General features: G+C 45.3%; 2 protein-coding genes, 1 long non-coding RNA gene, 7 other non-coding genes and 1 pseudogene across 11 annotated transcripts; 10 read left to right on the top strand and 1 right to left on the bottom strand.

Moving 5' to 3' along the window:
- Positions 1-107: 107 nt before the first annotated feature.
- Positions 108-3,498, top strand: LOC114683617. Its single transcript, XR_005091962.1, has 11 exons — positions 108-160; positions 638-690; positions 910-991; positions 1,188-1,240; positions 1,527-1,550; positions 2,128-2,170; positions 2,357-2,391; positions 2,593-2,629; positions 2,898-2,939; positions 3,181-3,212; positions 3,393-3,498. It is a non-coding gene; the product is annotated as an uncharacterized LOC114683617 (long non-coding RNA).
- Positions 753-830, top strand: LOC114683657. The gene has a single exon (XR_003733190.1). It is a non-coding gene; the product is annotated as a small nucleolar RNA SNORD26 (small nucleolar RNA).
- On the top strand, positions 1,043-1,111 carry LOC114683656. The gene has a single exon (XR_003733189.1). It is a non-coding gene; the product is annotated as a small nucleolar RNA SNORD27 (small nucleolar RNA).
- LOC114683655 lies at positions 1,383-1,456 on the top strand. Its single transcript, XR_003733188.1, has one exon. It is a non-coding gene; the product is annotated as a small nucleolar RNA SNORD28 (small nucleolar RNA).
- On the top strand, positions 2,224-2,288 carry LOC114683650. Its single transcript, XR_003733184.1, has one exon. It is a non-coding gene; the product is annotated as a small nucleolar RNA SNORD29 (small nucleolar RNA).
- LOC114683658 lies at positions 2,458-2,526 on the top strand. The gene has a single exon (XR_003733191.1). It is a non-coding gene; the product is annotated as a small nucleolar RNA SNORD30 (small nucleolar RNA).
- Positions 2,705-2,772, top strand: LOC114683652. Its single transcript, XR_003733185.1, has one exon. It is a non-coding gene; the product is annotated as a small nucleolar RNA SNORD31 (small nucleolar RNA).
- LOC114683653 lies at positions 2,979-3,104 on the top strand. The gene has a single exon (XR_003733186.1). It is a non-coding gene; the product is annotated as a small nucleolar RNA SNORD22 (small nucleolar RNA).
- A 3,270-nt stretch (positions 3,499-6,768) lies between the features above and the next one.
- LOC114683628 lies at positions 6,769-7,259 on the bottom strand (annotated as a pseudogene).
- A 5,046-nt stretch (positions 7,260-12,305) lies between these two features.
- Positions 12,306-17,905, top strand: Wdr74 (WD repeat domain 74). 2 transcript variants are annotated; one of them, XM_028857955.2, is made up of 12 exons: positions 12,306-12,440; positions 12,518-12,624; positions 12,709-12,830; positions 14,169-14,244; positions 14,347-14,493; positions 14,650-14,751; positions 15,893-15,993; positions 16,071-16,126; positions 16,431-16,576; positions 16,706-16,762; positions 17,049-17,482; positions 17,625-17,905. In XM_028857955.2, the coding sequence occupies exons 1-11, from the start codon at positions 12,377-12,379 to the stop codon at positions 17,226-17,228; spliced, it is 1,158 nt and encodes a 385-aa protein (XP_028713788.1). In that variant the 5' UTR covers positions 12,306-12,376; the 3' UTR covers positions 17,229-17,482; positions 17,625-17,905. The 2 variants fall into 2 exon arrangements, with proteins under 2 accessions (XP_028713788.1, XP_037063398.1); XM_037207503.1 differs by lacking the exons at positions 12,306-12,440; positions 12,518-12,624 and adding an exon at positions 13,268-13,469 and having other exon boundaries at positions 12,742-12,830.
- Positions 17,350-17,905, top strand: LOC114683635 (testis-expressed protein 54-like). Its single transcript, XM_028857956.2, has 2 exons — positions 17,350-17,482; positions 17,625-17,905. The coding sequence occupies exons 1-2, from the start codon at positions 17,413-17,415 to the stop codon at positions 17,834-17,836; spliced, it is 282 nt and encodes a 93-aa protein (XP_028713789.1). The 5' UTR covers positions 17,350-17,412; the 3' UTR covers positions 17,837-17,905.
- Positions 17,906-18,043: the final 138 nt, after the last annotated feature.

The raw sequence follows: 18,043 nt of genomic DNA, 5'->3' as shown, positions 1-18,043 counted from the left end.
CTTGGGCGGAATCCTGTACCCACAATTCCCCCGGCCCGCGCGCCGTTTGCGTAAGCGCGTGCGTCCCTCCTAGCCCCGCCTCCAAATCCCGTGGGCCTCTGCGAAACAGTATTTAAGGGACGTCCGTTGTTCTCTTCGGTCTCATTTTTCCGTGGTCTTGGTAAGTGAGCTTCCGCACGTTTGTTTAATTTTGTCCTTTACCCACCTGCTCACTCGGTGTCCGCGGAGAGCTTCGGTCTCACAGGCATCTGCCTGCCACTGTTGCGATTAAAGGCGTGAACTACCACGTCTGGCTTTTCCTCGTGAAATTATTATTTCTGGTGGTTCTTTAAGAGGCCGCGTGAGCATAGCGTTTCCCAGACGCGATCCTGTTTAACTTACGTAACGGGGGCAGGGAGATTAGTTACATTTGGGGCTCTTCAAGACCTTGGCACAGCAGGGCTTTGTGAAGGACAAAATGGTGGCGGCGGTGCAGGGCCATCCCCTATGATGAGTACCTTTTCACAGACCTGTACTGATTTCCATGAGGATAAGTAACTCTGAGGAGCCTGGCCCTGGACCTAATGCCTTGTGCCCCCGCCCAGCTATGTCTTAAAAAGTGGTGTAGAAGTAACCGAATGCTAACATTCCTTTGTAGATTTGGGGACGTGGTTGCATTCGGAGGAATGGAAGTGTGCTCTCGTTTTAAGAGTAAGTGCTTATATCTTTAATTTTGTTGGTCTCGGTTTTGCTGACTGTAGTATGTAACTGTGCTGCAGGGATGATTTAAAACCTGAACTCTCTCTTTCTGATGGTGTAGTGGAGAAAAGAAAAAAAGTTCTCTGAGTAGCACAGTCTGCAGCAGATGTTTGGATTTGGTTTGGAGTAAGGTCTGCTTCTGAGGTGTTTTCTTTATTTTTTCTTACTCAGATATGGTTAATCTCAACGGATTTTACACTTTGGAGCCAGGCTAGGCTACTCTTGCAAATAGGACATTTTGCTGGTAATCAAGGTGGGTAAACATGGTTTATGTACACTTAAGAGGGAGCATATTTAAATGACCACTTAATGATGAGTGTAAATGACAAGCATATGGCTGAATTCTAGTGATGTCATCTTTCTACTGAAAAGTGGGCTGAAAATGGATGGAGAGGGTGCCAGGGTGGCTATGATTAAATTAAGTAATGATTTGGTTTTTCTGTGTCCAGCATCCTGTAACTCAATTCTGAGGAACTCAAACTACATCCCAGGATGAATACAGGTAATTGTCCTAATGAGGCTAGGGCATTCTCATCTCTGGAAAAAATATTGAAGCAGCACACTGCCCTCTTAGAGCTCGTGTGCTCTACTTATTTCTAGAGAACACCATCTTTACTACTAAGTTCTTTAAAAACCAGGTCACTGTCAGATGATTTGAATCAATGCACTGATGCTCTGTGAAGGTGTGAATTAATAGCATGTTAGAGTTCTGATGGCAGTTAGTGGTAATGAAGGAATGTTGGTCCATCTTGATGGTTGAAAAATAACTGCTTGTTACTCATTCCCAGGTTGTCCTGATGATTTGTCTAAAGGTGAGGTCATTTTCCTTATTAATGAAATTGAGCTTTTAAACAATATTCTGTTTTTTTGGTTTTTTTTTTTTAAAGATTTATTATGTATAGTGTTATTTTGGCCAGAAGAAGGCACCAGCTCTCATTACAAATGGTTGCCAGCCACCATGTGGTTGCTGGGAGTTGAAATCAAGACCTGGAAGAGCAGCCATTGCTCTTAACCTCTGAGCCATCTCTCAAGTACCCTGTTTCTTTGATATTTCATTTGCCTCCCTATTTCTCTTAGGTACTTAAGTACACACAATCCAAATCAGAGTGCTCAATATTTTGCCAGTTAGGTAACAGCCTAGAAGAGAATTGGATCCATAGGAAGCAAGGACCACCACCATATATTTAGAGTTCCTGGCTCTCTGTTAAGAAGAGTAAGATAGCCAGGCATGGTGGTGCTTCACACCTTTTAATCCCAGCACTCAGTAGGCAGAGGCAGGTTGATCTTACTTGTTCCAGGACAGCACAGGGAAATGCTTCCTCAAGTAAAAAGACTAAGATGGGTAATAACTATTTCTGGGTTTTTATCTAATTAACTTTCTTGATTCAGGAGGTGTGTATTCCTGTATACCACGAATCTCCAGCATTCAGAGGTTAGTTGATTTTTTTTTTCCCCCTTTTGGATGGGGTTTGTTCAAGTAGGCAGTTTCTATGATGAATTAAACTAGCTCACTATGACTGTCTGTGAAAACATATGAACACCTGAGAAACTGAATAGCAGAGTGTCTCTGGGTACCTGTATCCAGCCTTTTGTTAAACAGATTGTTTTTCCTCCTAAGGTTCTGTGAGCAGTAGCATACCTGTTGGTCCAGAGGTAAGTAAAACTATTGTGTGACCATGCATGGAACATTGGGTTTCAAAGTTCCTAAAGGCACTTAACGAATATGATGACTTTCATAGAATCTCGTTCGGCTGATGATTGCTGTTGAGACTTGGAAATCTGAATTATCTCAGAAAAATGGGTTAGATGGGAACAATTTGTTGCATGATTTAAACATTGACCATCTTGTTTCAGATTTGGTATCTTGCCTAAAGACAAGGAACCATGCCAGGTAAATATGCTTTTCTAATACTATTTGCTACATAAATGGTACCATTGTGCAGTGCTTTGATCTAGTGAATTCTTGCTCACCAATGATGAGTTGAATACCGCCCCAGTCTGATAGCTGTGAAGAAAGGTATTTACTGAGTTGTGAGCTCACCCTAGATCGATTATGAAAATTGTTAACTTAGCACATGATCTCTATACAATGAGCACCCTTCAAATCGTTTTCTTCTAAGCAATAGGGATAACAGCCCCATTTCCGGTCTATCTTGCAGGGAAATAAAACCTGTCTTCACTCAAGGCCAGGCTGGAATGAGGTAAGAAAACTTAGATGTAAGGTGTACTTAACTATAATTTCCCCATGAAGAAACATTCACACGTCTTACTTCCTGTCCTAGCGCCAGAGCCTGAAAAGGTGAACCCACTGGGGCTGGCTGGGGGAGAAGAGGAAAAATTGTTCCAGAAGGAACTGTCTGAGGGATTGAGTTTCTGTATACAAACAGGGAAGAATTGTTGGTTGATAAAAAGCATAAGGTGGCTTGTCTCTTTAATTTCCAGGTCTGAGGAAAAGAATGAGGAGCATGTGAATGGTAGGTAGCCCCTTCAGATCATTGACACTGAGTATGGGGGCAGGCTGGGGAACCCAACAGTGATTAGACAAAGCTATATTGTCAGTGTACCACATGTGTGCCTTAACACTGAAGACAGGAGGGTGTGGGTACATTGGGCATGCTACACAAACATTTGCCTAATTGTAACTTATTTTACAGGAATCCAAATCTTCAAGAATGTAAAGACATCTCTGCTTCCTCTATGTACAATTTTGACAATTTGAAGTTGTGTGTCTTCATTTTAATTAAATTCTTTAGAATTTGTGGTGTGGTTCATCTGTTTAGTACTGAAAGGGAATACTGTTGGGTGGTCCTTAAAGTTTGTTACTTGGATTTGCTTGGGTGTGTCCTAGGAATTAGGGTCTAAAGGCTTGGCAGTGCTGCGCCACAGCACAAGACCACAGGTTTATCCATAACAAGCAAGCTGCTATCCTGAAACAGGTGGACGACAGCCTTGCCCTCTGAGTGAGTGTTTTGTAAAGGGAAAAGCAGCAAGCAGGGTACCACAAGTCTGTCCTATGATTGGGTGAGGGGGTAACCTTTGAATTATCTGATCTGATGGGGGTTTACAGTCATTTGAGCAAGCCTGGACAAGTCCTGGGCTGCCATGGAGGCTAGCATCACACTTTGTCTTCTAACACCATTTGCTTAGAAGGGGGTATTAATCCCTGGGTTTTATGATGTCCTCACATGGAATAAACCAAAATATTGGCTGCCAAACGGAAGAACGGCCATGTTCTATTCATGTATGTAGAGAGCCCGTGGAACAAAAAACACCACAGGTGGGTCTGTTAATAGGACAAAACAACCACTACCACAGTTTGAAAGCCAACTTTGAAGCAATCTTGAAATTCTGGCCACATCCCATGCCCAGGTTCCTAGGAAAACACCCAGGATCAGTTTGTAGCACCTTCAGGAAAACCCATAATTCATTACATTTCCCATTTGGTCCAATTGGGCAAGCAAACAATCCTGCTGACATACCTCCAGCCTGTGGAATTCTGACCCACATGGGATAGAGCACGGTAGTGGAGATGGATCAAATATGATTAGGGTAATGAAAACATGGCTTGTTTGCCATAAGCAATAGCTTCCAGCATTTCAGGAACTATCTGTTGGGTAAGGGGTTTGTAGATCAGAGGTATTTTGGTTTCATGGGTCTGTTAGGCATGATTCAAAATTAAAATATGTTAACTTTGAATCTCACAAGTCCTGTGCTAAGAGGCCAAAAAGACACTTCATTGGTAACAAGGTTGAGAACAGGTTTTGTCAGATAAGCCACTTCATCTTGCTGTCTCATTAATCCTCTCAGGTACCTGCCAAAATGAAGAAACAAGTAATTTGCCATTCCACCAGGAAAGGGAAACAGACATTAACAAAATTAGCTGTTAGGCAAGGCCATAGACTGGGAAGCCATTGGTTACTCTAACAAGCAAGTTGAGAGAAGAGAGCAGAGGGATGGCTTAGCATTTAAGAGCACTAACTGCTCTTCCAGAGGATCTGGGTTCAAATCCCAGCACCCGAATGGCAGCTGACAACTGTAATTCCAAGATCTCACACATGCAGGCAAAACAGCAATGTACATAAAATATTTTTTTTCAGCCGGGCAGTGGTGGCCCACGCCTTTAATCCCAGCGCTCAGGAGGCAGAGCCAGGCGGATTTCTGTGAGTTCGAGGCCAGCCTGGGCTACCAAGTGAGCTCCAGGAAAGACGCAAAGCTATACAGAGAAGCTCGATTTTTTTTTTAATTTTATTATATTTTATATTATATATTATATATACCATTCAGTTCTACATATCAGCCACAGGTTCCCCTATTCTCCCCCTTCTCCTTACCCCAGCCCACCCCCATTCCCACCTCCAGGGCAAATCCTCCCCGAGGACTGCGATCAACCTGGTAGACGCAGTCCAGGCAGGTCCAGTCCCTTCCTCACAGACTGAGCCAAGTGTCCCTGCATAAGCTCCAGGTTTCAAACAGCCAACTCATGCAATGAGCACAGGACTCGGTCACACTGCCTAGTTGCCTCCCAAACAGATCAAGCCAATCAACTGTCTCACCTATTCAGAGGGCCTGATCCAGCTGGGGGCCCCTCAGCCTTTGGTTCATAGTTCATGTGTTTCCATTCATTTGGCTAAAATATTTTTTTAAAAAAAGTAGTTGGGAACAGGGCCAGAATGGTTGATTTCTAGTAGCAAGGAGTTGGATATGAAGTTACTGGTGGGATCTGGTGTCACACCTGTAATCCCAGTTTGTATCATCTTTGGCTACATAGCAAATCCAAAACCACAGGAGACTGATGCACACGCAAAAGTAACTATCTTAGCTGTGTCATCTGGCTGACAATTCATACATAGGTTGTTCCCACTCAAAGCACCAGGGCATTTTGCCACATGTGCACTAATGAACAGTCCTATTTTTAAAAGCACTCTGGCTTCATTATAATTCACTTTGTGCTCTTGACACACCCACTTTGTGTGCTTTTCTAGAGCATCATGGGAAGAAATAAGGAAGATCCTGTCTCTCATGGCAGGCAGGCAAAAAGGTGTCACTTTATCCTTACTACATGTATATGCCAGCCATTTCATTCTTTTTTCTCTATACAGGGTTTCCTCTGTGTATCCCTAGCTGTCCTGGAACTCACTCTGTAGACCCGATTAAAGCCTTTGCCTCCACTGCCTGGCTTTTATTGGGGTTATTTACGGGAGCAGAATTGACTAAAAGATAAGGTTACCAAAAGCCCACACCACCACAGTTGATCCCTTACAAAAGCTGGGAGCCTGGAAGTCACTGCGCAACTGGCAGCAGTTCAACAAACGGAAGAGTTTCTCTTCCGGCCAGTTACGCTTGCCCAAGTGTCTCTCGGGAGTCTTCACTGCTTATGTAAGCCTGGTGAAGAGGACTGGGACAGCTGGTCAGTTTGGGGGGCTTCTGAAGCTTCTGAGTCTTAAAGAGCTTCCCTTCCACCCCAGGTGGTGGCATATGCCTTTAATCCCAGCACTTGCAGGTGGATCTGGGAAGGTGGCAGCCTTGCAGGAAGCAGAGGCAAGTGGTCCTCTGAGTTCAAGGCCAGCCTGCTCAACAGAGCTAGTTCCAGGACAGCCAGGACTACACAAAGAAACCCTATTAAAACAAAACAAACTTTTAGTCAGAAAATTGGCTTTGTCACAAAGACAAGCCTTTATGTCTAATCCAGGTTAAGAGTTAGAACTAGGTTCCCAACAGTTATATTTAATATAGTTTCTGAGGAAATGGGGACTGAAGAACTTTCTTAGCCCGATTTGATAGCTTTTGCATACAGGCAGGCTTTGACTTGTTGGGAAAAAATCGCTTCAATTTACCTACTGGGATTGAGAGTGTAGCTCTGTGGCAGGGACTTGCCTACCTTGAGAGTACTTGTACCTGCAAAGAATGCTGAACCCTAAGAACACCAGATGGAGAGGCAGTAGGGAGTAGGACCTCAAGACCCAGCACAGTCTACATAATGAGCCCTTTCTTTTTTTTTCTTTTTCTTTTTCCTTTTTTTTTTCTTTGCAGTTTTTGTGGTTTTATTTAAACACAAATAAAACACAGAGGCAAGCCATCTACTCGTTTTCTTCGCTGCGTAGCCTGGCGTTGGGATTGGTGACTGATGGCCAGCTGTGCTGCTCTTTCCACGATGGCTTTTCGGTTCTTGGAGGAAACGTTGTGAGCAATCTCAGCACAGTAAGATTTGTTGCACATCAGCAGCACTTCCAGCTCCTTGACATTGTGGACCAGAAACTTCCGGAAGCCGCTAGGGAGCATGTGCTTGGTTTTCTTGTTGCTCCTGTAACCAATGTTAGGCATTAGGATCTGGCCCTTGAATCTTCTCCGCACCCTGTTGTCGATACCTCTGGATTTCCGCCAGTTTCGCTTAATTTTGACATATCGGTCTGACTGGTGCCGGATGAACTTCTTGGTCCTCTTTTTGACGATTTTGGGCTTCACCAGAGGCCGGAGGGCAGCCATGATGCCGCTACACAGATGGCAGCCACCTCGCAGGCAGCGCCAAGGAAGAAGCATAATGAGCCCTTTCTTATATCAAACCAATAACAACAAAGTTGGGGGGAGGCAGGGGCAGAAGGAAGCTGAGGGAATGAAAGACAAGGGCAACTTCCCAGGAGGTTCTGACTGGACATAAATGCCACACTTCAATGTTCTCAATGCTCACATCTTCTGTACTGTTTATCCACTTTTTCACCCAGACATTGTTTCTCTGTGTAGCCCTACCTGTCCTGGATCTCACTCTGTAGACCAGGCTGGCCTTGAACTCAGAGAAACACCTGCCTCTGCCTCCCGAATGCTGGGATTAAAGGCATGTGCCATCACCTCCGGCCTATTTATCCATTTTTAACAATAGAGGCGACAGGAGCCTAAGAACCAAGCTTCGGTCCATCATGTCAGGAGCTGGCAAGCAGGGGATCACCACACAATTCTTTGGACTCCTAAACCTGAGCTCTGAAACTGTGCCATGTCCTCTAGCTATACAGAGGAAGTCATTCAGTATTTAGGTGACCACTGGGGACCCCCCCAAACTTCATAAAAGAGACTAACGGAACAAGCTGGAAAGAAAAGAAATCATGAGGGCATTGCGATTACAAAGTATGTGGACCAATTTCCAGAATGTTAAGGAGGGCTAGGTGGGATTATGCAAACACACTGAGCGTGCAAACGACGAAGACAGTAAGGACATTTATTCATTCATTCATTCATTCATTCATTCATTTATTTATTTATTTATTTATTTATTTATTTATTTATTTATTTATTTGTGTTTTGAGACAGGGTTTCTCTGTGTAGCTTTGGTGCCTGTCCTGGATCTCACTCTGTAGCCCAGGCTGGCCTGGAACTCACAGAGATCTGCCTGGCTCTGCCTCCTGAGTGCTGGGATTAAAGGCGTGCACCACCACTGCCCAGCGTGTAAGGACACTTTTAAAGCACTATTTCCCAAAAATATACATTCCTGTTGTGTAGTATCAATTTTGAAACATTGACTTAAAAAATAACTATATATCTGAGAATAAGTAAAGCATCAGGCCTTATGAAACACCACTGCTACAAAAGAAAAAGCAAAAGAAAAGCTAAGGTTATGGTACAACCTCCCCCAGGAAGAATATATGGGGTTTAAAACGAAAACACTAAATATAAGAGTTTTTGAAAAACTGGAAACTTGTTATTTTACTGTAGCTCTCTTCCCAGTCTAGTAAGATGCTGGTTAGAATGTAGTTTTACTTCAGGCCATTTGCTGCGAAGCCTGTCATTATCTCTCAGACTTAGGTTTTCCAGAGTTTTATTGTTAGTTATCTATGATTCCCAGTTTCTTATTTTGAGGGCTGTTAGGGTTTCTTTCTTTCTTTAAAGCTTTGCACCATATATTTGGGAGAACCTCTAACACACACATTTAAAAAAAAAAAGATTTATTATGTATATAGATGTATTCTGCATGCCAGAAGAGGGCACCAGACCTCATTATAGATGGTTGTGAGCCACCATGTGGTTGCTGGGAATTGAACTCAGGACCTCTGGAAGAGCAGTCACAGTGCTCTTAACCCCCGAGCCATTTCTCCAGCCCAACACATACACTTTTGAGACAGGGTCTCAGTTTCAGTCCTCACTATGTAGCCCAGACTGGCTCAGTCTTGAGAGTTGGAATTACAGGTGTGTGCCGCCACACTTGACTTAGAGAAATGTTTTCTATTAACCTTGCAGATTTGTATTTTCCAATGTAGAGCCTTTTTTTTTTTTTTTTTTTTTTCTATTATGAAGTCTCTATCTGAGCAAATAAAAATGACAACCTGGACTCTACTTTTCAAAACACACCTAAATAGATTGACAATTTCACTTTCCATCCTTAGTTTTCGTTTATAGTCAAGAATGAAGTCACGCACCTCACTAATAATGAGTCATGCCAGGCAGTGGGGCAGTGGTGGCGCACATCTTTAATTCCAGTACTCTGGTCGCAGAGACAGGTAGATCTCTGTGAGTTCAAGAGGCCAGCTTGGTCTACAAAGCAAATCCACTACAGCCTGGGCTGTTACACAGAGAAACCCTGTCTCAGAAAAAAAAAAAAAAAAAAAAAAAAAAAAAAAAACGAAAATAATAAAATAATAGTAGTAGTAATAATAATAATAATAATGAGTCATGGGGCTGGAGAGATGTTTCAGTGGTTAAGAACATTTGTTGCAGACCCATCCTTCTGCTGCATAAAGGAAACACACCTCAACTTCAAAGACGGACACTACCTCAGAGTAAAGGGCTGGGAAAAGTCTTTCCAATCAAATGGACTTAAGAAGCAAGCTGGTGTAGCTATCCTAAAATCTAATAAAATAGACTTTAAACTGAAATCAATTGAAAGTGATCGGGATGGACATTACATATTTATCACAGGAAAAAAAATCCACCAAGATGACGTCTAGATTCTGAACATTTATGCCCTAAATACAAATGCACCCACATTTATAAAAGAAACATCACTAAAGCTTAAATTGCACATCAAACCCCACACACTAGTAGTGGCAGATTTCAACACACCACTCTCACCAAAAGACAGATCTACCAGACTGAAACTTAACAAAGCAATAAAGGACCTATCAGATGTTATGACTCAAATGGACTTAATAGATACCTACAGAAAATTCCACCCTAACACAAAAGAATATACCTTCCTCTCAGCACCCCATGGAACCTTCTAAAAAATTGACCACATGCTTGGTCACAAAGCAAATCTCAACAGATACAAAAACATTGGAATAACCTCCTGTATCTTATCGGACCACCATGCTTTAAAGCTAGATTTCAACAACAACAAAAACTATAGAAAGCCTACAATCTCATGGAAACTGAAGTACCAATGAGTCAAGGAAGAAATAAAGAAAGAAACAGACTTACAAACAGCAACTCAGCTCTTACAATAAATGGAAACTTATTTTTAACAACAACAACAAAAAAAAAAAAGAACATTTCTTGCTCTTCTAGAATACCTGGGTTCCATATAGCCAACACAGAATGGTCAGGAAAGCTGATGAGATCAGGTTGCACCTAGCATTGCCGTTCAAAAAGGATGCTTTTAACTGACAGCACAAAATGATCCTTACTTTTCAGTTCTCCATAAACAAGTCTGTGTGGTGATATACTGTGTACTCTAATAAAATTTGCCTGAAGATCAGAAAACAGAACAAGCCACTAGTGACTTTATTTTATTTTATTTTAACATAGTTCTTTATTGATCCTTTGGAAATTTCACATCATGAACCCCAATCTCACTCACCTCCAAGTCCCTCTATATCTGCCCCTCAACCCTTCAGTATGCCCCCAAAATTAATTAAAAACAAAAGAAAACCAAACAACAAATAAAAAACCCACCTTGTTCCTATATCTTTCTAACAACTCTTCATTTATCCTAGTGGCATTGGGAGTTGTGGTGTGTCACACAGTATACCCTGAAAAATGTTCATTGCAGTGGGTCATTGGTCTAACTCAAGGCTTCTAGTTTCTAGCACACCATCATCACTGTGCCCTCATCATAACTCCTCTCAGATATCCTGTTGTTGCCCAGAGTCGTGGAGAACCTGCTGTTACTGTTCTGCAGGACCAGACCCTTTGAGTACTCACTCCAGCAGGTCACAGATGGGGCAGCTGTTAGGGTGCACCAACCCAAGGCCCAGGATATGGGTCTGGGTGGTAGCTAAGCTGGTAGGTCTGGTCCATTTCAAGCAATGCCCTCAGTAGAGGGGCAGAGTCAGTTCTCCTAGGCCCATGCCATCTGGGCGAGCACTCCCATGGGGGTTGTGGGGGGGAAACTCTCTTGCTGCAATGTCCAGGGAAGATATCTGATACTGTTAAGTGTCCAAGAACCTGAGACTAGAGAAATCATGAAGCTACCAGATTAAACATAGATGCCAGGCAGCAGTGGCACACACGTTTAATCCTAGCACTCGGGAGGCAGAGATCTATCTGTCTGGATCTCTGTGAGTTCAAAGCCACCCTGGACTACATAAGATTGAGTCAGTCTAGAAGAGAAACAGAGCCAGGCAGTAGTGGCACACACCTTTAATCCCAGTACTTGAGATTTTAAATCTTTAATCCCAATATTTGGGAAACACACACCATTAATCCCAGCACTAGGAAGGAAATGATGGCTGGGCTGAGAAAGATACATAAGGCATCAGGAACTGAAGCCTTTTCAGGCTGAGTCTTAGAGCTAAGACGTGACAGTGGCTTGTCCCTTTGTCTTTCTTTTTTCTTTCTTTCTTTCTTTTTTGTTTTGTTTTGTTTTTTCGAGACAGGGTTTCTCTGTAGCTTTGCGCCTTTCCTGGATCTCGCTATCTAGACCAGGCTGGCCTTGAACTCACAAAGATCCGCCTGGCTCTGCCTCCCCAGTGCTGGGATTAAAGATGTGTGCCACCACCGCCCGGCCCTTTGTCTTTGTGATTTTATAGCATTTATCCCAATATCTGACTCCGGGTTTTTTATTAAAAGACCTTTTAAAGATCGTGTTACAAGCCTGTCCTGTTTGTGGTTTGTTGTTGTTTTGTTTTTGCATAAAGCTAAAACAAGGTGGGACTGGTAGAGTTTCTGTGATTACTACATTTTTCACACTTCCAGGAATGGCGCTGTCCAAGCTGAGCGTGTTTGAAACTAGCCTGTAATTCCCAGGTACTGTGAGGCTGAGTCAGGACTATAAAGTCAAAGCCTGCCTAGATTACAAAGTGGCTTCATGACTAACCTGGGTTAAACAACAACAACAAAAAAAAAGCAGGCAGGCCTGAGTTATATCTGCAGGGCTTGCGAAATCCTAGGGTTAATAACACCAGTGCTCCTCCGCACTTTGTTTTTTGCGGGTTTTTATTTGTTTTTTGTTTTTGAGACAGGGTCTCACTGTGTAGCCCTAGCTGGCATGGAACCCACAGAGACGCATCTGCCTCTGCCTCCGGAGTGCTGAGATGAAAGACCTTTTTGAAGGCGGGGGAGGAGGAGGGAGAAAGGGAGGGAAACGAGAGAGACAGAGAGACAGAGCCCGACCGACCCACTGGTTCCGTGTTGTCAAGTTTGAATCCGGCGTCCGGCGTCCCCTGATGATGCCGGTGGTGGCGCGCCGGAAGTGCGAGCCATAGGCGGGTCTGCGATGGCGGCCACCTCTGCGCGATGGAACCATGTGTGGGTCGGCACCGAGACTGGGATTCTGAAAGGTGAGTGTCTGAGTTGTTCGTCCGGAGGTGTAGGGGTCGCTTGTCACCCCAGCGTGACTGACGTCCTTGTCCCTCAGGGGTGAACCTTCAGCGGAAACATGCGACGAACTTCACGCCGTCTGGACAGCCGCGGCGTGAGGAGGCGGTGAATGCTCTGTGCTGGGGTGGAGGTGACGAGACCCAGGTGAGTGGCCACTGGCCCGGCCGGAGCTAGGAGACGGGCCGGCAGCCTTGCTTTTCTCCCATCCATCCCCTTCTCTGCTGGCAGATCTTGGTGGGCTGCGCGGACAGAACCGTGAGACACTTTAACACCGAGGAGGGTACATTCCAGAGCCAGAGATACTGCCCAGGCGGGGAGGGCACGTTCCGAGGTCTCGCCCAGGCCGATGGGTAAGGACCATTCCTTAGCTCACGTCACAGGAAGAGTGTTGAGGCTCCCTTGGGTGAACTGAATACTGAAGTTAAGCCCTTAGATGATATAGCCTCTGGGATGAGTGATTGCAAACGGTGTTGTTGCCTTCATTCATTCCTCTAACATGCATTTATCGGAAAGTTGCTGAATGCCGGTTATCAGGGGGAAAGTACAAGGGTTTAACTTGTGCCTTCATAAAGTTTGCATCCAAGAGTTTTTGTCCTGGTGCCTTTATAAAATTCTGTGCAAGTAATTTCATGCTTTTGAGCATGCTTTTAAGTAGTGATTGACAAAAACCAATAAGATAATGAAGCTTCCAAAGTGATAGCTAGGAAGAAGATTCACCTAGGTTAATAGCCTAGGTGTGGCTTCTCTAGATCAAAGAAGAGAGAAGGCTGCTTTGGTAATTCAACAGATGAGCTCCAGAAAGGACATGCAGAAGATGGAATTTTGAACTGGATCTTGAAGTACAAGAATAATCTTGACAGAGAAAAGATAAGGACACTCTAAAAAGAAGACACTAGCTGAGCAGAGACTGAGGGTTAAGGGACTGAAAGGCTTTATGCACAGGACAGATAGCATTTGGAGGTTGAAGTCGGGGAAGCAGCATTATACATGTAAGTTTGGCTTTGCATTTGATTGAGGTTAAATGGAAAAGCCTTTTTGTTTTTTTGTTTTTTTGTTTTGTTTTTTTGTTTCTTTGTGTGTGTGTGTGTGTGTGTGTGTGTGTGTGTGTGTGTGTGTGTTTTTCCAAGACAAGATTTTTCTATGTAATAGTCCTGGTTGTCCTGGAACTTACTCTGTAGCACAGGCTGGCCTTGAACTCACAGAGATCTGCCTGCTTCTGCTTCCTGAGTGCTGGGATTAAAGGTGTGCGTCACCGCCGCCCAGCTGGAAAGGGCTTTTGTACTAAGTTGAGATTTTTATTTCATAGGTAATTGAGAATTGGGTTTTCAATGGGAAGTGTCATGGACCGGGCTCTGAGCCTGTAAGAGTGAGGAGTATTAGAGATGCTGTTTGCCACCACCCAGGCAAGCAATATAGAGCTCAAATCTAGGTAGGCAGATGTGAGGAAGAGCATAGGTTCAGGCTATCCAGAGCCTGGGAAAAGGTGTGGGCTTCTTGGGAAGAGGTTTATGTTATTTCTGTTTGATTGGGTTTGGTTTGTCTGTTTTTGAGAAAGGGTCTCATATAGCCAGGCCGACTTTGAATTCCTGGTCCCTCCTTTACTTCCCATGCCCTTTACAGGTAGGTATGAACCACTAAATCTGGTTTACACTCTTTAAAAATCCCAGTGTTTCTTCCTCTGATTGCAGCACCCTTATCACATGTGTGGATTCTGGAATCCTTAGAGTCTGGTGTGATAATGACAAGGAAGCATCATCTGACCCAGTAAGGTTCACCTGCCCTACTGGTTGGAGAGGGTGGGAGCCAGGGTAGGGATCCAATGGGGACTAAGGACTCTTGAACTGACTCATCTCTGGTTCTATTCAGCTCTTGGAACTGAAGGTGGGTCCTGGAGTGTGTCGGATGCGCCAAGACCCAGCACATACCCATGTGGTTGCCACGTGTGGGAAAGAGAATGCTTTGAAAGTATGGGACCTACAGAGGTCTGAGCAGCCTGTGTTCAGGGCCAAGAATGTAAGTGATGAGGGGTAGGGGATGCTTTGTCTGAGGTTGGGAGAAATGGAAGCCACTGACTGTGGTTGGGGCCTAGATGGACTTTGGGGGATGGAGGACTGAAGGAGCAGGTCAAGCTTACTGACACCTTGTGTCCCATATGTACCTCCACACCAGGTGCGGAATGATTGGCTGGATCTACGGGTTCCTATTTGGGACCAGGATATACAGTTCCTCCCTGGGTCACAGAAGCTTGTTACATGCACAGGGTACCACCAGGTGAGGCTCTTTTGCTTACTCCTGGATTGAAATAGCTTCCTAGAAAAAAACCTGTGTCTCCTGGCAGACTAGGTTCCCATGATGTCTTACCATCTTCCTCTCTCCTGGGCTCTCAGAGGAGCTCATACTTCCTTCCACAGCTGGTCAAGCCCCTCAGCTGGTCAAGCCCATGGCTGAGCCAATGACTTTCCCTTTACTGCATTCTAGGATGAAATTTCTTGAACTCTAACTTTCTCTTTCTCCTACCGAGAAGGGAAAGCACAGGGAGTACTCCTTTCACACTAGGTTCCACAGGGAACAGATGTGGGTGGAAATCAGGTTTGGCTGTCAAAACAGTTATATAGTCTTCCCATCTAGTACCAACCAGGCTGATGAGATTTGACAAGATTGGGCATATTCGGGATGGCATGGTCAGAGAAAGAACTTTGTCGTCCTCAAATTTGTCTAATTTACTTTGAGGACCCCTTTCTGGTTTCAGCTCTTCCAGTTTTGGGTGAGGGCTTGGCTAGGGATCTTTGTGGCTTATTTCATTTGAAGTTCTGAGACTCAGGCGGGGTTGGGTCACTATTTGCCATTTGTAAAGTCCTTCACAATAAAGTCTGATTTAGGTACTAGGCTTTTGCTCACAGCATATGAAGAGCTACCCACTCCTTCCCTGGTAAGGCTAAGCTTTCCTGCTTGAAATCTACCACCTTCTAGCTTTGGTCCAGTCTGCTTTTCTGTTCCTCCACTACCATTAGATAGGCATGTGAGGGACAAATGTGGACATGTTCTCGAACATAGACATCTGCCCTCAGCCTGTGCTCATACTCCTAAGCATTCCTTCCCCCAACCTCCTGAGATGACATGAAGTACATACCTCAAATGAGAAAGTTTCTCTGAGGGGGCAGTCTTGCCAGGCACGGTGGTGCACCCCTTTAATCCCAGCACTCGAAGGCAGACGCAGGTGGATCTCTGTGAGTTTGAGGCCAGCCTGGTCTACAAAGCAAGTTCCAGAACAGCCAGAGCTACACAGAGAAATCCTGTCTTGGGGGGGGGATTAAATAAATATTAAGCAGTCTTCAGAAGGATGATAGATATGAAGATACTGGGGTCCAATGTAGTTAAGGATACTCTTGTGATACCTCAGTCTTCCCTCTAGGTTCGTGTCTATGATCCAGTCTCTCCCCAGCGCCGGCCAGTCCTAGAGGCCACCTATGGAGAGTACCCACTGACAGCTATGACCCTTACTCCTGAGGGCAAGTGAGTGCTGAGGGGAAGGGGAAATGCTCTGGAATGACTCCAGAGGTACTGAGCCCCCTCTCTGGTCTCCTCCACAGTTCTGTCATTGTAGGGAACACTCATGGGCAGCTGGCAGAAATTGATTTGCGACAAGGTGAGTGGATGATGGGTTGCTTGGGAGAGGGGAGGGGACAGAGAAGGTAGCGCAGGGAGTCAGGGAGCCCTGGCAGTGCCACATTCATACCCTGGGTTCAAGTTCTGTCTCACCAAAAACTGTGACCTTGGACTAGTTCTTTGGACCCTGTGTGTTTCCTCCCCTGTAAACTGGAATATCACTGGTAACTCCTGTGTCTAGGGTATTTTGAGGATTAAGTCATGAAACCTAAGTGGTTTGAGCAGTAACTAAATAAATGTGCATTGGCTAGGTAGCTAGCACTGACGCCTCCACCCTTCCCCAGGGCGTCTGCTGGGCTGTCTGAAGGGGCTGGCAGGCAGTGTCCGGGGGCTGCAGTGCCACCCTTCCAAGCCCCTCTTAGCCTCCTGTGGCTTGGACAGAGTCTTGAGGATACACAGGATCCGAAATCCACGTGGGCTAGAGCATAAGGTGAGAGCCCAACCCTCTGGCATTCACCCTCTCTTAACATCTTTTTCTAGAGCCTCTCCCCAGCCCTGTGCCCCACATTCAAGTTTCTCTCTCAGCTTGTCTGGACTCAAGACCCCTTTTATTTTACAGGTTTATCTCAAGTCTCAACTGAACTGCCTCCTCCTGTCAGGCAGGGATAACTGGGAGGTGAGCGACTAGTTAGGGGTAGGAATTTGGGAGCCAAAGGCATGATGGCAAGGAATTCTCTGTGGAGAGAATGGACGACAGTAGAACATAAACCAGGGCTGTCTCTTTACTATAAACTTAATTTCCCTGAGCGATGCTCAAGCCTTTATAGGCTTATTGCCAAGGATGAGATACTCCAGAACATGACATTGGTTTCTGGATCAAAGTACTGGTTGTCCAGAGGAATTATTTTTCTGCTAGTCTCTTTCCTTGTCCCTGATTCCTGAGTTTCCTTCTCACTCATCAGGATGAGCCCCAAGAGCCTCAAGAGCCCAACATGGTACCCCCAGAAGACACAGAGACAGATGAACTTTGGGCATCTTTGGAGGCAGCTGCCAAGCGGAAGCGTCCTGATTTGGATCAGACACAAGGGACTCTCCAAACAAGAAGAAAGAAAAAGAAGCGGCCTGGATCTACCAGTCCTTGAGGACCCTTGTTCATTTTTGTTAATAAACAGCCCAAACAGAGATCCTGAACCTTTTGTGATGGGAGAAAGGAGAGGTGGCTTGTGGGTGGGAGGGGTTCCCTTACCCAAGCCCTGACGTCACAAAAGCTGGGCCCAGAGCTAAGCAGGCTGGGGAGGGTGGCAGAGTCCTGCGCCTTTCGGGGCCATGGGCTGCTGTCAGGACAAGGACCATCAGACCTCTGATGAGCAAGCAAAGGAAGAAGGGAACGAGGAAGGTAGGGAAGGCTGGACTAGACTCGAAAAAGGGTCCAGGGAGCGGGGGCGGGAATGGGAGAGGGAAGTGCCCAAAAGGGACTGCCCCAAGAGGTTGGACTAGAGAGAACAAAACTAAACTAAGTGGCCTCCTGGCCCTTTCAGGCAACGAAGTCGATTTGGACAACATAGGCCGCCGCAAACAAAGATCTAACGAAAGTCTTCTGATCACCGTGCTGTGGCGCAGGCTATCCATGTTCAGCCGTCGGGGCTCATCACGGTCAAGCAAGAGGCTCTCAGAACAGACTCAAAAGCAGGACAGTCAGATCCAGGAGCGTAAACGTGAGGGAAGCCACAAGGAACCAGAAAAGGGCTGACACCAGCCCCGTTTTCGTCCTCCCCAGCATCCAGAGAATAAAATTAATATTGTGGATCTGCCAAAAACACTCATCGCCCTGCTTCCAGTTCTGTAAGCTCAGGGACCGCCACGGGCTCTTTAAGGCTCCTTTGGCCCCACCCCTTGGGATCTGTTTCGGCTCCTCAGGGGCGGGGCCACGGAGGCAGCCTAACCAATAGGAGGGCGG

Source organism: Peromyscus leucopus, chromosome 1 (genome assembly GCF_004664715.2).
Source record: "Peromyscus leucopus breed LL Stock chromosome 1, UCI_PerLeu_2.1, whole genome shotgun sequence".
Classification (NCBI taxonomy): Eukaryota; Metazoa; Chordata; class Mammalia; order Rodentia; family Cricetidae; genus Peromyscus; species Peromyscus leucopus.
Note: the sequence above shows the minus strand (reverse complement) of the source record. Positions and strands in the feature narration are given on the sequence as shown.